Source organism: Terrapene carolina, unplaced genomic scaffold (genome assembly GCF_002925995.2).
Source record: "Terrapene carolina triunguis isolate 2854851 unplaced genomic scaffold, T_m_triunguis-2.0 Scaffold130, whole genome shotgun sequence".
Taxonomy (NCBI): domain Eukaryota; kingdom Metazoa; phylum Chordata; order Testudines; family Emydidae; genus Terrapene; species Terrapene triunguis.
The window spans coordinates 17,466,143-17,482,832 of NW_020664481.1; the positions used below are offsets into that span (position 1 = coordinate 17,466,143).

The window sequence follows — 16,690 nt, forward strand, 5'->3', positions numbered from 1 at the left end:
AGGTTGGACATTAGGAAAAAGTTCCTAACTGTCAGGGTGGTTAAACACTGGAATAAATTGCCTAGGGAGGTTGTGGAATCTCCATCTCTGGAGATATTTAAGAGTAGGTTAGATAAATGTCTATCAGGGATGGTCTAGACAGTATTTGGTCCTGCCATGCGGGCAGGGGACTGGACTCGATGACCTCTCGAGGTATGTGTTAGCGCCAACGTGCAGCAAATGCAGCTTTTTTTGCACTTTTCCTCAATGAGTGGCCTCTTCAAAAATTCTCCTGGAGTTTTACTAAGAGTGACCTAATCTAATTCCTGCTCCAGGTGGATGCTATCAATGCGCTCCTCAAAGGATCAGTCATAACCAAGGCCTTTGAAGAAACCAAGCACTTTCCAATGGACCACAGTTTGCAAGGTAAAAGAAAAACAGTTTGGTTGTATTAAATAATGTAATTTCCCAGAATACAACAAGCCCTTAACATTAAGAACTAGAGGTTCAGAACTCAGTACACCCAAGTTCATGTACAAAATTATGCACACATAATTTGCACATACAGTTACAACAGTTATGTATGCAGTCACAATAACTGGACATATAAATGACCAGTGACATGTTGACTGTTGGTATTCTGTACTGTTCAGTGGGATCTCTACACATCCTGGAGGACTCACCTCTGTAGCACAACCCTAACAAGCTGCAGCTCTGTGGCACCCAAAAGTTCTGCATAAGTTTGCTTAAGGAACTACTCCACTTCTTTTTGGGGATGGATAATCGCCAGAGTAACACCACACACATAACACCAACACACATTCTGGAAATCAACCCATTCCCAGAGAGAGCACAAATGATGCTGTGTTTCTTTTCCTCAAAGAGGATGATGGGAATTTGGTCTCATGAGTTTGGTGACCAGAATGTGGTTTTTTCTCTCTGAAAAAGATTGGTGTTTATTTCTTAAACATTTGCTGCATTTCCTTTTCCTCTTGGAACCTAAACTCTTCTGTTCTCTTGGCTGATCTTCAGGTGTTCTGGTCAAGGGCTCTCTCTCTTTCTTTTATCCCTGGTTTTTAGCTACATGGGCAACTTGCGTAGTCACTTTTCTTCAGAGTTAGGAGAGGTTCCTGTGAACGCTGTGGAAATGTTTTGAAAAGCCATGTTCCTGTGACATTTAAACAGCTGTAAAGTACCTATCCCGGCTCTTACGCTCTTTGAATGCAGTAAGGAAATAGCAGCCACCCTGCGTATATTTCCTTCAAGCTTTATTTTGTTTGTTTCACTTAAACACAGACTTGTCTATTCAAACTGGATCAATTGCACTGAAAGAGCCTTTCAGTTCACTGCAGCTTCAGGATGGTCCCATATTAACCACCGAGAATCACACTACAGGAATAGACAAGCCCTGATTATAGTCAGCGGGAATCTTTGCCCAAATTACCTTCTTAATGCAGTCCCGAGTTGCAAATAAGCATGGAAAGGAGAGCTTACCATGGTCACATCTCAGTGATGGGTGAGAATTTGCAAATCATCCTGTCTCTTTTTGGAGACAGTAATTTGGCACGCAGTATCACTCACACCAGAGTGTTTGGCTAAATCGCATAACTGCATCACAAGGAATAGAATTTACCCTCTTCAGTTCAAAATACATAGGTTTCTACCTGGTGAAGCAAAGGAGAATATTAACTAGCTTATACGTTCCCAGCAGCTGCGGCCTTAAGTAGGTGTTGGTCTGATTTCCCCCAGGAGGTGACACAGACACACTTGGCTATGCATTAGAAGAGGCAGAGAGAACCAGAGGGGAATGCTGAGCTTAGTTCTGCAGCCATGGTGCTCAGGGATATATTTGTAATATATTGCAAAAGAAGTTAATCACACAATTCCAGTGCATGTGAGTCGCATGCCTAATTTTTGTGTATGATGCTGAAAATATAACAAGTGAGGACTCTGTTTTTTACAAGACTATAGGAAATAGCAATCTTTTTTTCTATCTGCATCAGATCCATTTAAGAAATTCCCTCACTGGTGATGGTTGCTGTAGGTGGTGTATTCATTGGTTAGACCTATATGCAAATTATATAGCTAATGAGCTACCCTGAGTTATGTGGCATCTCTCCACTGCCTGGACTAATTTCTCTCTTTTGCTGCAGAATTTAAACAGAAGGAAGAAACCACAATAAGATGCCGGAATAATATTCAATTCAGTGTCCAAGAAGATCCCTGGAACCTTCCACTGCGTATCAAGAACCTTGTTGAAACCATTCAAAAACATGTGGAAGGTCTGTGAATGCAGGGTGGTCATTTATCAGTTTCAGTGTTAAAGGAATGTTTTGTTTCTAGAGATGAGCACAAGCTGTAAAGCTCATAGAAGTGAATAAAAAGGGGGAGGGGCCTGATCCGAGGTTTTTGTTGAGATCATTAGGGAGCTAAAAACCAGCTGCAGAGTTTGGAGCCAAACATCTCCACTGTTTGGGGTTGTTCTGACGTTTGGTTTTGGCCCATACCTGATTGTTAAGATAAAAATTGTATCTATGGAAAAATCTTCCTTCCCTAAGTTCCCAGTAACTTTGCAAAATATTAAAATGGAATGGGTTTGAAATAGCCAGTTCTTGATTTATTTTTGCCCTCATGCTACAGAGCATAAGCCAACGTCTTAACTATCAGGGTCAGGAGGAAACATTCTTAAGGGGCAGGTTATTCTGTAACTGCCTATTGCAGAGTTTTGTTCAGTGTTTAATTTGTATGAAAGAGGTGCCAGGGCTCAAGCAATTAGCTTATAAATAGATCTGGATTTTAGAGGGAAGTGGGGAGAGTGGGTTATTGTTCTTCCCAGTGATGATGTATTACAGCACCACAACTGTGGATTGAATGATCATGAGGAACTTTTTTCTAATTCTCTTAGTCTACTTCCGAAGTCTATAGGGACTGAATTGGGTGAGAGTGACTTGCTGGTGCAATTTTAAAAAACACTTAAAGAAAATGAAATAGAAAAAAGACTAAGCAGATTCTGAAAGGAGATGAGCGAAGGAGATGGATGTAATCAGTCCCTGTAGCTCCCTGAACCATTACATTTACAAAACACCTTGCTTAAAAAGCACCGGTAGGATTCAAGTAGGATGACTGAGTCTGGTGATGTCTACTCTCAAGTGCAAGGCCCAGCACTGAGATCACCTCTGTAGGGATTCTCTACATGTGCAATTTGTTCCCAATAATTCATGGTAGTCGATGGAGCATTTAATCTATCAAGGTGCCTGATTTATGCCTCGCTCCCTGTTTAATCAAACGTTTTTAGCGAGGAATAACTCTAGACTAAATAGAAATGGAGAGAGGTGTCAGCAGGGTACAATCAAATCCACCTTTGCATCATGTTTATCAGGTCCTTCCTTCTCTTTACTCTTCTAGATGGGAAGAATCAACTGCTTCTGGCCTTGCTAAAATGCACAGGTAAGGGCTTCTGGTTTGGGGTATTGGTGGGAAAACTTTGCCATGCTGGCAGATGTCCTAAAGTGTGTAGTTTGGCAGGCATGTGTTACAGAGATCACAATACCGTATCCAACTAGCGGTGTGCTTGCAAATCTGATTCAACCGCGCTACTGATGACATTATGCCATTCCTTGTGCTCATGCTGGGCAGCTCTTTCCTATTTCCTTTTCGCTCAGTCTTGCTTAGTCTTGGGGTTGCTCACTTTATGCTCCTGTATCACCAGGCATGTTGTAAATGTCATCAAGCACCATGTCCCTTTGCCCTTTCTTCATCTTCTTCCCCTTGTGTAAGCCTCATTCCCACTTGGCCTCCACTGTTTCTTGATGTGGTGGAGACAGGGCCGGCTCCAGGGTTTTTGCCGCCCCAAGCGGCCAAAAAAAAAAAAAAAAGCCACGATCGCGATCTACAGCGGCAATTCGGCGGAAGGTCCTTTGCTCCAAAGTGGGAGTGAGGGACCGTCTGCCGAATTGCCGCCGAATAGCTGGACATGCCGCCCCTCTCCAGAGTGGCCGCCCCAAGCACCTGCTTGGCAAGCTGGTGCCTGGAGCCGGCCCTGGGTGGAGACATGCAGCAAAAAAATAAGAAGCTATTGCACAGTTCATTATGAGGTTGTGGCCTGTCATTCTTTTCAAGCAGGCTACCCAGATAAGGAGTTTGGGTTTTGCCCTGTGTATAGTTTTAGGATGTGAATTTCCCCTTTAACCAGTTCATTATTTCCTCAGTGCACCTATATAAGCCTCTTTAGTGTTAACAAGAGCCAAACTTACATAGCAAAGTCCTAAGGGCTTGATCCTGCCTTACTGAAGCCAATGGGAGTTTTGTTATTGATTTTAATAGGAGCAGGCTAAGATCCTAAGGCTATGTCTGCACAGCAGTGTAAGCCCAGGGTTAAAAGACGTTCAGGTAGCAAACCCTGGGTTTGTTAACCTAGTGCTTGAGTGTCTACACTCATTTGTAACCTAGGTTAGGATGTGTTGAAACGTGGGGCCCCAGCATCTACACTGCATTATACAGTCCTGAGTCCAACCACCTATATCCCAGAATTCTTGCGCCCTCCCAAAATGGAACCACTCTAGCTCTTTGTTCATGGTGTAGTGTGGGAAAACTTGATTGTCCACCAAACTTGACTGTCCAGAGGACAAAACAGTCAGCCCTTGGGACTGGGGGACACTTTTGGTAGATTCCCAGAACACACGTCCAATGGGGGCTGTGTATACACTGCAAAGCATTTGGGCTTGAACTCTGGGACCTGACTTGACTCAGGCTCGGACCCTCCCCACCCATAGTGTCTTGGGACCCTGGCCTGAGCTCTTGGTTAGTGCAATTTGTGAGTAGATGGAAGGCGCGGGGGGGGGGGGGGGGGGGGGGGGGTTAGGCTTTGAGTCTGAATCTGAAGTCTGGACTTACATTGCAGTGTAGACGTACCCTAAATTTGTACCAGCATACATTGCAGGCATCATCATTACAAGGGGAAAAAACACACACTGGCAAATCGGATAACTCCCTCTCCCTATTTGTACAGTTATTTCATTTGCACATTTAAATACAAAATATGGCTATCTGTAAAAAAAGGCAATACATTATAACAAATAATACGCCCTCATCATTTGCTGGATCATTTTTAAAGATGGCTGAAAATCTGGGGCTTGCTTCTCAGCTGCACCAAGTGAGGGTGGGAGGCAAAGGTGGCTCTAAGCCACCTTTTTGCTTCCCCCAATCCTGGGGCTGGCTGGGGTCCAAACCGACCCCTGGTGTAAATAGAGCTGTCATGGTTTTGGCTCCGCCCCATCCTATCCTTCCTCCTCAGCCCTTTATGGAACACCCTACAGAGAGGGTGTAGAGCTGGCTGTGCCACCTTTACATCATCTAGGGATTCCGTTGTCGATAAAGCAGCTTTGAGCCCTCTTTGCCTCACCTCCAGTGAGGCAAAGGAGACTTGCCCTGTGCTGAGGATCTGGCCCTTGGTCTTGATTGTCTTAGTTCTTTCATTGTTGCATTCAGTGCTTTATAAAAATAATCTGTATCTTCAAAGCCTCCATGTGATGTATTCAGCTTCGTTCTGCAGAAACCACTCTCTTGGGAACAAGAGAGGCTGCTATAACCTACCTACTGCATACCACGAGAAACCCAAGGTGCCTAGGAAGCCGCTCTTCATTTATGCATGTGCTTCCCTTTCCTGCCCTTTGCATGTTCTTTGTACAATCTGCAATCCCCTGAAGTGTGACACAGTTTATCTGTCCAGCATTAGACTGACTGGCAAGCTCAGTGGAAGCACAGTTAACACTGTGAAGATTCCCCCAGGCAAACATGCACCAAGTGGTACCATTAATGGACGTCATGTATGGGAAACCTTCATAACGAAGGAGGTAGGGGAAGTGGCATCACTAATAGTGGAGACCCTGTTTCATGAATACAATTGTCAATGAAGGGATCAAGCCAGGTCTGGCATTGATGACACAGGGGAGCCTCATCTAGCCCTTGGCATCCAGACAAATGGACAAGTAGGCACAGGGCATCTGTATGGGGGAAAACAAAAGGAAGACTGGGCTGGAAAATCCCCTCTCTTTCTCACACCCCCACCCTCTCCCAATAGGGGACAGATAACAGGAGCCAGTGCAAGGTGACAGCTCAAATCAAAGGTCATACAGAGATTGCCTTCCATTCCATCTCAGACAAACTCCCTCTGACTCCTTTGTGACTCTCTTCCCTTCTCTCTGGCAGATACTGAGCTGCAGTTGAGACGAGATGTCATTTTCTGCCAGTCCCTCGTGGCTGCTATTTGCACTTTCTCGGAGCAGTTGCTGGCTGCTCTCAACTACAGATACAACAACAACGGGGAGTATGAAGAGAGCAGCAGGGATGCCAGCAGGAAATGGCTGGAGCAGATAGCGGCCACTGGGGTTTTACTTCACTACCAGTCCCTGCTGTCCCCCAGTGTGGTAAGAGAGATGCTAAAGAATGGGTTTCACAGGTCCACAGTGAATGCTGACTTCTTCAAGGTCACCTAGACACTTTCCTCCTACTTACCTCCTGGCCAGAGCCTCTGACTTTATCTATATGGAAACTCCTACCCCCTCAAGGAACCCGCTGTTATTCTCATCCTAATAGCCTACCCATCACATACTGATCCCCACAAATGCTAAACAACTGGCCTGGGCCAGGTGAACACGTTTCACTATTGAAAGATAATAGACCGCCTGCCCCATAGAGAAGGGGCAGGTTGGTATTTTGCCAGAGAGGTTTCCTTTTCTGGAGTAATGCTGCCTTCTTTACTGTGGACTAATTTCACAGTTGCTAGGAAAGTGTGTGTGACCTGACCTCTGCTGGTGAGAAAATGAATTTCAACAAGCAGCCAAAAATGGTTCTTGCTGTTCCCAGAGCTAAGAGCAAACTGCAGATCTGGTCCTTTCTCCATGTGCTGACTGAAGTCACTACTCAGGTTCAACACAGGCAGTGGTATTAAAAGCTTTCTCTCATGCTGCCCTAATTATGTGTCCAAGCCTGACCTCGAGGCACCACATCTAGTATGAGAAGGGCAGGACTCGTAAAATCCACTGGCCTGTGTTGAGTAGGAAGCTCTCAGGCAAATGCCACCAACTTCTGCAGGATCTAAGCTAAAATAATAATTTTAGAAGGAAAATGAGTGTGAAGCTATGAAGGGAAATCAGGTCTGACAACAACAAGAGCTGTGGAGTGAGACACATTTATGCCCACTCTCCCTTTGGATAGATTACCCATTCGTGTTTGTTTCTGTCCATCGCAGAAGGAAGAGCGCATCATGCTAGAAGACATCCCAGTCACGCTGTCTGAGATGGACAAGGTTGCCTTTTATTTCAAGCAGCTGGACGAAAGTCTCGTAGCAAGTGAGATTTTTGAGGTTTTTCTATGAACTATTCTTTCTTGCTTGTATTCCTGGTTAATTTACTTCATGATATTAAATCCTTCAGAAGTGCTCAATCCTGAAAGGTGCTGAGCATCTCTTGTGAAGTGCTGCATTCCCACAACTTCCACAGAATGTAATGGGAGTTAAAACCACGCAGCACCACACCCAAGGGTACATTGCGTGATTGGGCCCTAAAATGATAACTCGCATCAGCTCTCCCTGTTTTCTGGACCAGGTAGGAAAGTATCATAGCCAATCAGCTTTCTTCATAGCCAGGACTACTGCTAGGACTTGCCTCATATGAGCAAGGAGGAGAGACTTAGTGAGATGAGTATCCCTTGCTATCTTTTATCAGACTGACTATCCATTTTGGAATATCTGCTTAGCCCCTTATCCTTCTAAGTCTGTCGTTTGGAATAGTAAGTATTTGTCTCTCTGTGAACTGTAGTGGCTAAAGTGTAACAGAAATTATAATAATAACTGCAGGTAATTGCTGAGGACCTTGCCTCCAGATCTGTTAATTGACTGCACGATAGAGGCTAGTAGTGTCAGCCTCATTGCCAATATTCATCTAATGATGCCACTTGTAAAATCTCTACAGTTGGGAACCACTGGGGCCTGCCTGTGTTTCTTGCCCAGCATGTGCAGAGACATGACAGCTGGGATGAGCAGCTCCAGACAGATGTTTATTATTCACCAGCCTTTCGGCAAGTGAAAGGACGTGCACTCCTGCCATGTTTATCCAGTACAAGCTCACATGACAGGATGCTATTATTATTATTATTAACCATGTTTACTGCAGTAGTGCCTAGGGACAAGCTAAGAACAGGGCCCCATTGTGCTAGGTGCTGTACAAATACAGAGTAGTAGACTCCCTGCTGCAAAGTGTTTAAAAATCTGATAGAAAAGAAAGACACACAGTGGGGGAAAGGGATCTTACATACAAGCAAAGCAATCAGCATGATGGTATCAAACATCATGTTAATTGATGGCATGTCTTGTAAACAACATGCTTCTTCTGAGCATAGTGTTTCCCTCGCTTGCTGCCACTTCTAACATTTCAGTAACGAGATGTTATTAAATGGACTGATATGCGCAGACATTGCTAGTCTCTCACTGCTGTTTCAGAAAAACACAAATGTCTTTATCTTTGTTTCCCCAGATACTCACGTCTTCTACCACATTGAAGGAAGTCGGCAGGCCTTGAAGATTATCTTTTACCTTGACAGCTACTACTTCTCCAAACTGCCGTCTCGCCTTCAGAACGGGGGAAGCTTGAAGCTGCACACAGTGCTCTTTACAAAAGGTGCCCACAAAATTCTTGACCAAGAAAAACAAGTGATGTGAATCTAATTAGTTGCTAAACATTTTAAGGTTCATTATTAAGGAATGACCATACATTTGTTATTGAAACAAAACTGACAACTCCATTGAAAATATTTTAAGAGGCAAAAATTGACTTCTCCCCAGAATGACAATCTGATATATTGGGTTGGGAGGTTAATATGCTGTAAGACGGTTAGGTTGAGATGTTCATGAGCAGATTATCCCCAGAGATGGCTGCTGTGGGGTTTCTTGCACCTTCCTCTGAAGCATCTAATCAAAGACAGGATATTGGACTAGACAGACCATGGGTCTGATCCAGTCTGAAAATGTCCATGTTCCTATGCCACAGACTGGGATTTCTAAAGGACGCATTTTCTGTGCACACGTGTGTATTCATAGAATTATCTGGGCTGAACGTCAAGGGACCTTGTGTGGACCAGCTAAACCACTGTCCTGCATTGCGGCATATGGCATAGGATACTTCCTTTAATGCAATAACACTATGACCATATTCCAGTGATCTGGTACAATAGTAGCCCTTGCCCTTTGAGGTGTCATAATGAAAACTGTGGTTCACAGAAGACATCCCCATTGAGGGAAATATATTCACTTCATCTTATTTTTCACATGGTTGGTGTTTGACATGTTTTGGCAGCTACCTAGTAGGGGGATGAACTAGAGAGACAATCAAATGAAAAAATGATAGCCAGAGTAATATAGTTATTAAAAATCTTGTCTCCTTCCAGCTCTTGAAAGCCCAGATAGCCAGCCCCAGCCAGGTGACTCATCTCTAGAAGAACTCCCGCAACAGATTAATGGAGTCTCCCTTGAAAAAGTGCAGCAATATTACCGTAAACTCAGGTAATGTGCCTCTCCTCCCATCCCCCAAACAAAAAAAGAAAAGGGTGCTGTTTGTTCAGGACCCTTCATAGACAGATTTTTCTTTCCTGGTGGTTTCATGTCTTGTACACAATGATTCTTTGGAGAAGCCAGTGATATGGAAAGGAGATCTCTAGGAAAAAATATATTCCATTTAAGTTTCACATGCTGTTTTTTAATCAGAGGTTTTTTTTTTTTAATCTTTGGTGTATTGAAAACCTCTTAAATTATTTAGCAAAAAATAGCCTTAATTATAAACTCCTCCTGGAATATAGGAATGTGTCAGAAGCAATTTCCATCTAAATTGGACTTCAGATTTTTGACCGGAGCTAAAGTTAAACTAAAAAGACTTTTTGTTAGTCTTCAATCACTATAGAAAGAAACAATTCAAGTGCTTCAGTAAGAAAATACACCATCTTGGACCACAGGACTTTCCTTTCATATCCATCTGAGATGTTATGCAGTAGTTAGTGAAGTGAGATGCTCACCAACTAATCCAATTCTTAATGGCTAATTGCAGGACATTTTACCTTGAGAGATCCAACTTGCCTACTGATTCCAATACAACAGCAGTGAAGATTGACCAGGTATTATTATTATTATTATTTATATTGTGGTAGCACCTTACAGCCCTAGTCATGGCCCAGGACTCTCTAGCACTAGGTGTGATACAAACACAGAACAAACACACAGTCCCTGCCCCAAGGTCTTGAATCAGCCTGTCTGTGGCTCAGTTAGAGTTCTGTCACCCAGAAATGTGATGCCTGCAATCAATTTAGAAATGATCACTTGTCTATTTTTTTGAGAATTTTGTTCACAACTTACAGTACAATAAAAGCAACATCTCCCAGGCGCTCACCTAAAGCTCAATTCAGTAGTAAACACAGTCTGTATTTGGGGCAGATGCTTCGTGTGAATGTTTGTGCATGCTGTAGAAGCATACAGAGATTCAGGTGTTTTTATTATAGTGGAGACAATTCAGGGACTCCCGTCAGTGCAGTTATTAACATGTACTGGAAAGTAGATTGATACGATTTGTGTTCACTTGCAACAGACTGTCTCAAACCCTTGTCAAGTACTCACTTTTTGTGCTGAAAATCATATCTATTGTGAATAGTTATTACTTTAGATCTACTGAGGAGCTGTTACCATAGGCCTGGTCTACACTAACCCCCCAAGTCGAAGTAAGGTACGCAACTTCAGCTACGTGAATAACGTAGCTGAAGTCGACATACCTTACTTCGAACTTACCGCGGTTCAGACGCGGTCCACACGCGGCAGGCAGGCTCCCCCGTCGACTCCGCGGTACTCCTCTCGTTGAGCTGGAGTACTGCAGTCGACGGCGAGCACGATAAATCGAACCAGGAAGTTCGATTTCCAGCCGCCGAACTAGCCGCTAAGTATAGACCAGCCCATAGAGTATTAGACACAGGAAAAAAGTTCTTATAAGAGTCTATATAAATGAAGGAGTAAATATGCCACTGATGCATGTGTTCACTGTTCCTGTGTAGCTTATTCGCCCCATTAATGCAATGGATGAGCTGTGCAGACTGATGAAGTCCTTTATTAATACAAAACCCACCCAGTCGGGATACTCTAGTAGTAACACACCAGGAGCTGGGCTGCTGCCTATATCCTCAGAGCTCTGTTACCGCCTCGGAGCCTGTCAGATTGCCATGTGTGGCACTGGGATGCAGAGGTGAGATTTAAGAAACCTTCCATGGTACTGTTGTAATACTAACTTTTCTTCTGTATAAGAATCTAAAAAAAAAACTTTTGTAGTGATGATAATCCTTACACAGTGATAGTATCCTCACACCTCTTGTCAACTGTCTGAAATGGGCCATTGATTATCACTACAAATTTTTTTTTCCTCCTGCTGATAATAGCTCATCTTAATTAATCAGCCTCTTAGAGTTGATATGGCTACTTCCACCTTTTCATGTTCTGTATGTATAATATCTCCTTACTATATGTTCCATTCTATGCATCTGAAGAAGTGGACTGTAGCCCACGAAAGCTTATGCTCAAAAAAATCTGTTAGTCTCTAAGGTGCCACAAGTACTCCTGTTCTTATAACTGGTTATATATTTTTAGATAGGAAACCAGAAAGTAAACATAAAATTGGTGTAGTGGCCAAGTTAATTTGCAGTTACTAGCTAAGTAGCTTTGTTAAAAGTTGTAACTCAAGACTTCGTTAAAAGTCATAAGTCATTTTAAAAAATGCTTTGTGGATTTATCATTCCCTTATGTACCCATGTCCAGAAGTACATTGAGTGTGTCCCTGGAACAAGCAGCCATACTGGCTCGAAGTCATGGACTTTTACCCAAATGTATCATGCAGGCTACAGACATCATGAGAAAGCAAGTGAGTGTTTAGGTTCTTTCTATTACTAGTTCCTTAGCGGGATCACCTGCATGCCACTATCTTAATCCCTGGGACCTCTTTGTGGAGATACCAGTTAATTTCTCTGTGGAGATATGTGTTGTGCATATACACACCCACATCCAGACACTGTAAAATTTGTACAACTGCATGCATACCTTGCAGGAGCAAATGCTAACATTTGCATGTGTGGACATTAGCCTATTTAAGGTGCATACGTAGGGTTACATTATTTAAAGTGTGTGCACAGATGTTTGAAAAATGTACAGAATGTGCAGGCTTATGCCCTTGTAAAATATGTGTACAAACATGTACAAAAGAAAAGGAGGCTGGTCTTTGAAAATGTAGGTCATATAGTATACTTGTATACATCCTGTAGATTCCATAACGTGTTCTCATGCATACAACATTATATGGTGGCAATCTTCTAGTGTTAGACAGTAGTGCTTGTAAAGTGCTTTGGGACTTCTGTCATCTTAAGTAAACGCAGATGGCTGATGTACCTACCCAGTGGATTCCAGAGCTACTAAAAGTAGTTAATGGATTGTCAGATAGAAATCAGACTCCTGTTACAATATTTTCCCTTAAGGGTCAGATGTTTTATTGATATTATCAATGCCATAAGTTCTGTGTTTCCTTAGGGACCAAGGGTTGAAATCTCTGCTAAAAATCTCAAAGTGATGGATCAGATGCCGCAGTCTGCACCCCGGTAGGTTATGTACAGTATGTGTTCTCTGAGTATTTATGTTGCATCTTTGCACCCAGCTGTGACATTTCCTTCTCAACTTGACAAGCTCTTCAGCAGCAATACACAGAACTATCCCAACCATCACTATACTAAACCAAGTGCACCAGTATTTAAAAAAGCTTTGTTTCAAATCCCCCTGTCACTCACCATTAACTTGTAGGCCTCCTGTGTTGTCTAAATAAAACATCACTGATGATTTTTTTGACAATGACAATGAATTGCTAAAGCTCAGTGGCTGTCAGTTATCTGTGGAATGCTGAGGAGCAGAAATTCTTGAATGGCAGATCCGACTGCAACTATGTAAAGATAATTCATGAGCTAATACTTTGGCCAGAGCCCCATGAAGTGTCTGGAATAGCCCGAGTGTCTCATGATTTACTGCAGAGTGGGTTTAAGAGCAAGCAGCTCAGAGCAGAGTGAATTTATGGTGATGCAATTCCTAGAAGAATCAATTGCCCGAAGTTATAGCCATTCTGTTGTTGTCTGAGGGTCAAATCTTGAGAGGTGCTATACACCTGCAAATCCCACTGACTCCAATAGGAGCTGAAGATACTCATTGTGTCTCCCCGAAGGACATAATTTCAGGTGGTTTTTACTATCTTTGTTTCTGAGAGAGATTTTTTAACCCATTTCCCCTCTCTCTGTCCTCCCCACCTGCCTCCCAGACAGACGCAGAAGAGGTTCTATTATAGCTTCATTGAACATTTATAGAATGCTAGGGCCAAATCCTGCTCAGCTAAGCAAGTAGCCCATGGAAGTCATCTGCTCCTATGGAAGTTAATGGGATTCATTTGAGTAAGGCAAGTCAGCTCTGGCCCTTAAAATGAGCAGTGGAAAAGATTATTTAGGTATACAGCATCTCTCCTGGATAGTGCAGGTTTATTCTATTATAGTGTTTTATCTGATCCACTTTTGAAAGCCCTATGAGATGGAACTTAAACCATAGTATATTTCAGAGTCAGTTTTTCCTTTTCATCCAGTTTCTCTTAGCTATACCGCATTGGACCACCCTAAATGATTCCCCACCTTCAGTGGCAATTGCACCCTTTAGGTGCTTGTAGAAAGTTATTTCAAGCATGTGGTATGAAAACAGTAGTTGGTGGATGAGGTGAAGTTGTCTGTAACACAGTTTGGCCTGGTTTTGCTTTCTCGGAGACCTTTCACAGGGAACAATATTTTGGTTCTACTACATTCACCCCCTCTCGGATTCTGAGTGCCAGCTCAATAAGGGATGAATGTGCACTGTCTACATGTGACTCTGTGCCATATCCCAAATGTCAAGCATCACAATTCCAGCAGCAGTGACATTTCCCCATTTTAATGAATATTCATTACCTAAGATCCATTTTTATGATCCTAAAGGTGTAATGTGTTTGAAGTAATTCAGGATAAATAACACTGGAGCTGTAGTTGTGATTTACAAAGTAGAGTGAAGTAGAGAAAAGCCTCATATTTGATTTTAGGGTTTTAAAGAGCCTTTCGTTTTAGGAAACTTATATTTGAAAAGCCTAGAGACACAGGTTCCTATTTGGTTTCATCAGTGTGATGTGCATAAGACTAAATGGAACGAAAATGAGCAAAAGTAAATTAATTTCAAGTAAACTGAATTTGGGCTAAATATCAGGAAACATTTCCTAGCAGTAAGATCTGTTAGACTGTGGAATAATCTTGGAAGGGAAGTTATGGAAGGCCTCATCATTTGAGTTATTTAAAATTAAACTGGCCAAAGCCCTGGAAAATATACTACAGAGAACCATCATGCAATTGGGAGATGGAAAAACCCCCACTTTCAGCATCTTGTCTATCTCAAATTTCTGGGTTTTTCAAATGTCTCTGTAAACAAGGGTAAATCAACCATATTCACAAGTACATTGATTGGCATCACAGTGGAATGAGACTTGTCTCAGTTAAAAATGTCCAGGCCATATAATAAAAAACTTAGTAAAAATCATAAATTATGGCTTGCCAACTGCTAAAGGCCTAAATCCGACTTGGGTTGCACAGGGGTGGAGTAAGGTCTCAAAAATAAAAGTCATTTTTTAAGATAACACCTCTGTGTTTTAATTAGCAATTCTCTAATGGCACATTTAGTTTGCAAAATGATTAATAATTACAACTAGCTGAATCTTTCCTGTCAGACTATCAGTGAGTGCTTTTTAGAGTGATAAAAAGCTGAATGTCATATGCTAATTCTAACAGCTTTTTATGATCATTATGCCATGTAACATCAACTTTTAATCCTCCCTTATAGACTCTACAGGCTGTGTCAGCCACCTTTAGATGGGGACTTATAAAAATGAAAGAGACACCCATGTTATGGAGTCAATAAAGTGTTCAGCTGAGAGCAACCGTGCCCGAGGACCCATGTCAACTGACACTGGTGGTGTTAAATGGAGACGGAAGGATATGGTGCTGGGTGTCTCGTTTTCAGTAAGAGAGATGAATCTGCGACGCCCACCTGCTGAGAACTCCTACAGTATATGGGCAAAGATTCTTATGGTTCCTTGGCTTATTGGAGAAGTTCTCTAACCATAAACACCCTTGAGCCGAGACAAACAAACTGCCTTCTGCCAGAATGCCCAGAAGGAATAGCAATTCCATGTCAAGAAACTGCAGCTTTACTAATGACTCAGCTGTGCTACTGGCTGAAAGTTGTGGCCTTCAAGTTATGGCTCCGTAAAGCAAAAGCAAGATGAAGCACATCTACTCTCCCAATAGTGTATCTGGCATCCATTTAATTGCCAGCATAATTTTGGTCAGTGGTCTTGAGTAACAGCATCAGAAATACCACTGATTTAACATACTGACCTGCACTTTTGAACAATGAGTAGCTCAAGTTTCTGGTTTATTTCCATATGAATATAAAGTATTTCTTCTAGAGTCATTTTCCTCTTCAGCCCAGTGAGAACCAATCTCTGTATGCTGCAGAGTATACATTCCATAATACTTACCATTACTTCCTCTTACTTACTGTAGCGTTCAGGTTTGGGATTAACATTTTTTACTAATGGTCTATTATGTATTCTGGAAATACAATAATATTTTACAGGAGAGTTTGGCAATGAAGGATTTTTTAGGCGAAATTACAAAGAAAATAAATTGCAGTCCTATACTCTGATTATTTGAACAGATGTAGTTTTTAAAACCAGGTCAGAAGAACTATAGTTATTTATGTGGAGTGGAGTATCTGTTTTGGATCATGTTATTATATATACAAGATTTAAATAAAAATTATATTGTTTAAAATGGGACCAATATGCTGGCAATTACACAGCTAATCCCAGTTTACTGGAAACAATTCTACATTATTTAAAATCTTTCGGTATTTAAGTAGTCTTTAATACAGTTATTAAAATGTATTAGGAAGGCTTTTAAGTTAAAAGAAAAAGGAATCATGTATATAATGTACTTTATTTTTTTCCTATTTCAAAATTGTTCTCCATTCTATCAGTATTAGCATTAGTGCAGTAATTTTCTCCAAGTTACTGGCTGATACTCATTGAGAATGTCAGCAGTCTCAGGCCAGAAATAATGTTCTTTTGGAGTGAGTGCCTTAATAATGATTCACCTATATCTAACAACATTCCACAACAATGGGGGAACCTAACATTATTCTCTTTCACCATAGAAAAGCCATAGTCTCTTTTAAAACAATTCATTGTTGGGAGACTCCAGGAACTGTTTGGAGTGATGGACGTTCTAGAGAATGAAGGTTTTCTTTTGTTGGTTTTTTTTGGGGGGTGGGGGTGGGGGGGGAGTGTTTTGTTTTTTGTGCTGAACAGGGCATTAATGAACTCCAGTTTTATTTGGTTAACAATCCAATCCATCCCAAATATTAAGTTAAAAATCATCTCTTCCCACTTGGCTGTGAAGGTTTTTTTTAATTAGATTTCTTCAACTAGCACAAAATAACTTACTACAAGTTTTGAGGGGTTGTGTTGGCTTCCTGAATTATTAAATGTTTTTAACATTTTTGTTTCTTTCATTCTCAGACTGATTTTTT

The 16,690-nt window shown here is 41.8% G+C and overlaps 1 protein-coding gene across 3 annotated transcripts in view; it reads left to right on the forward strand.

Annotated features, from left to right (window-relative positions):
• The window catches only part of PREX1 (phosphatidylinositol-3,4,5-trisphosphate dependent Rac exchange factor 1), a 222,263-nt gene extending 205,847 nt beyond the window's left edge, over positions 1–16,416 (forward strand). For all 3 annotated transcript variants that reach the window (XM_024207459.2, XM_024207465.2, XM_024207472.2), the window contains exons 29-40: positions 315–405; positions 2,133–2,261; positions 3,385–3,426; positions 6,187–6,404; positions 7,229–7,328; positions 8,511–8,654; positions 9,421–9,535; positions 10,074–10,140; positions 11,065–11,252; positions 11,819–11,921; positions 12,581–12,648; positions 14,939–16,416. In XM_024207459.2, the coding sequence (XP_024063227.1) occupies positions 315–405; positions 2,133–2,261; positions 3,385–3,426; positions 6,187–6,404; positions 7,229–7,328; positions 8,511–8,654; positions 9,421–9,535; positions 10,074–10,140; positions 11,065–11,252; positions 11,819–11,921; positions 12,581–12,648; positions 14,939–14,981 (1,308 nt within the window). In that variant the 3' untranslated portion in view covers positions 14,982–16,416. The remainder of the gene's footprint in view (positions 1–314; positions 406–2,132; positions 2,262–3,384; positions 3,427–6,186; positions 6,405–7,228; positions 7,329–8,510; positions 8,655–9,420; positions 9,536–10,073; positions 10,141–11,064; positions 11,253–11,818; positions 11,922–12,580; positions 12,649–14,938) is intronic.
• The last annotated feature ends 274 nt before the right edge of the window (positions 16,417–16,690 follow it).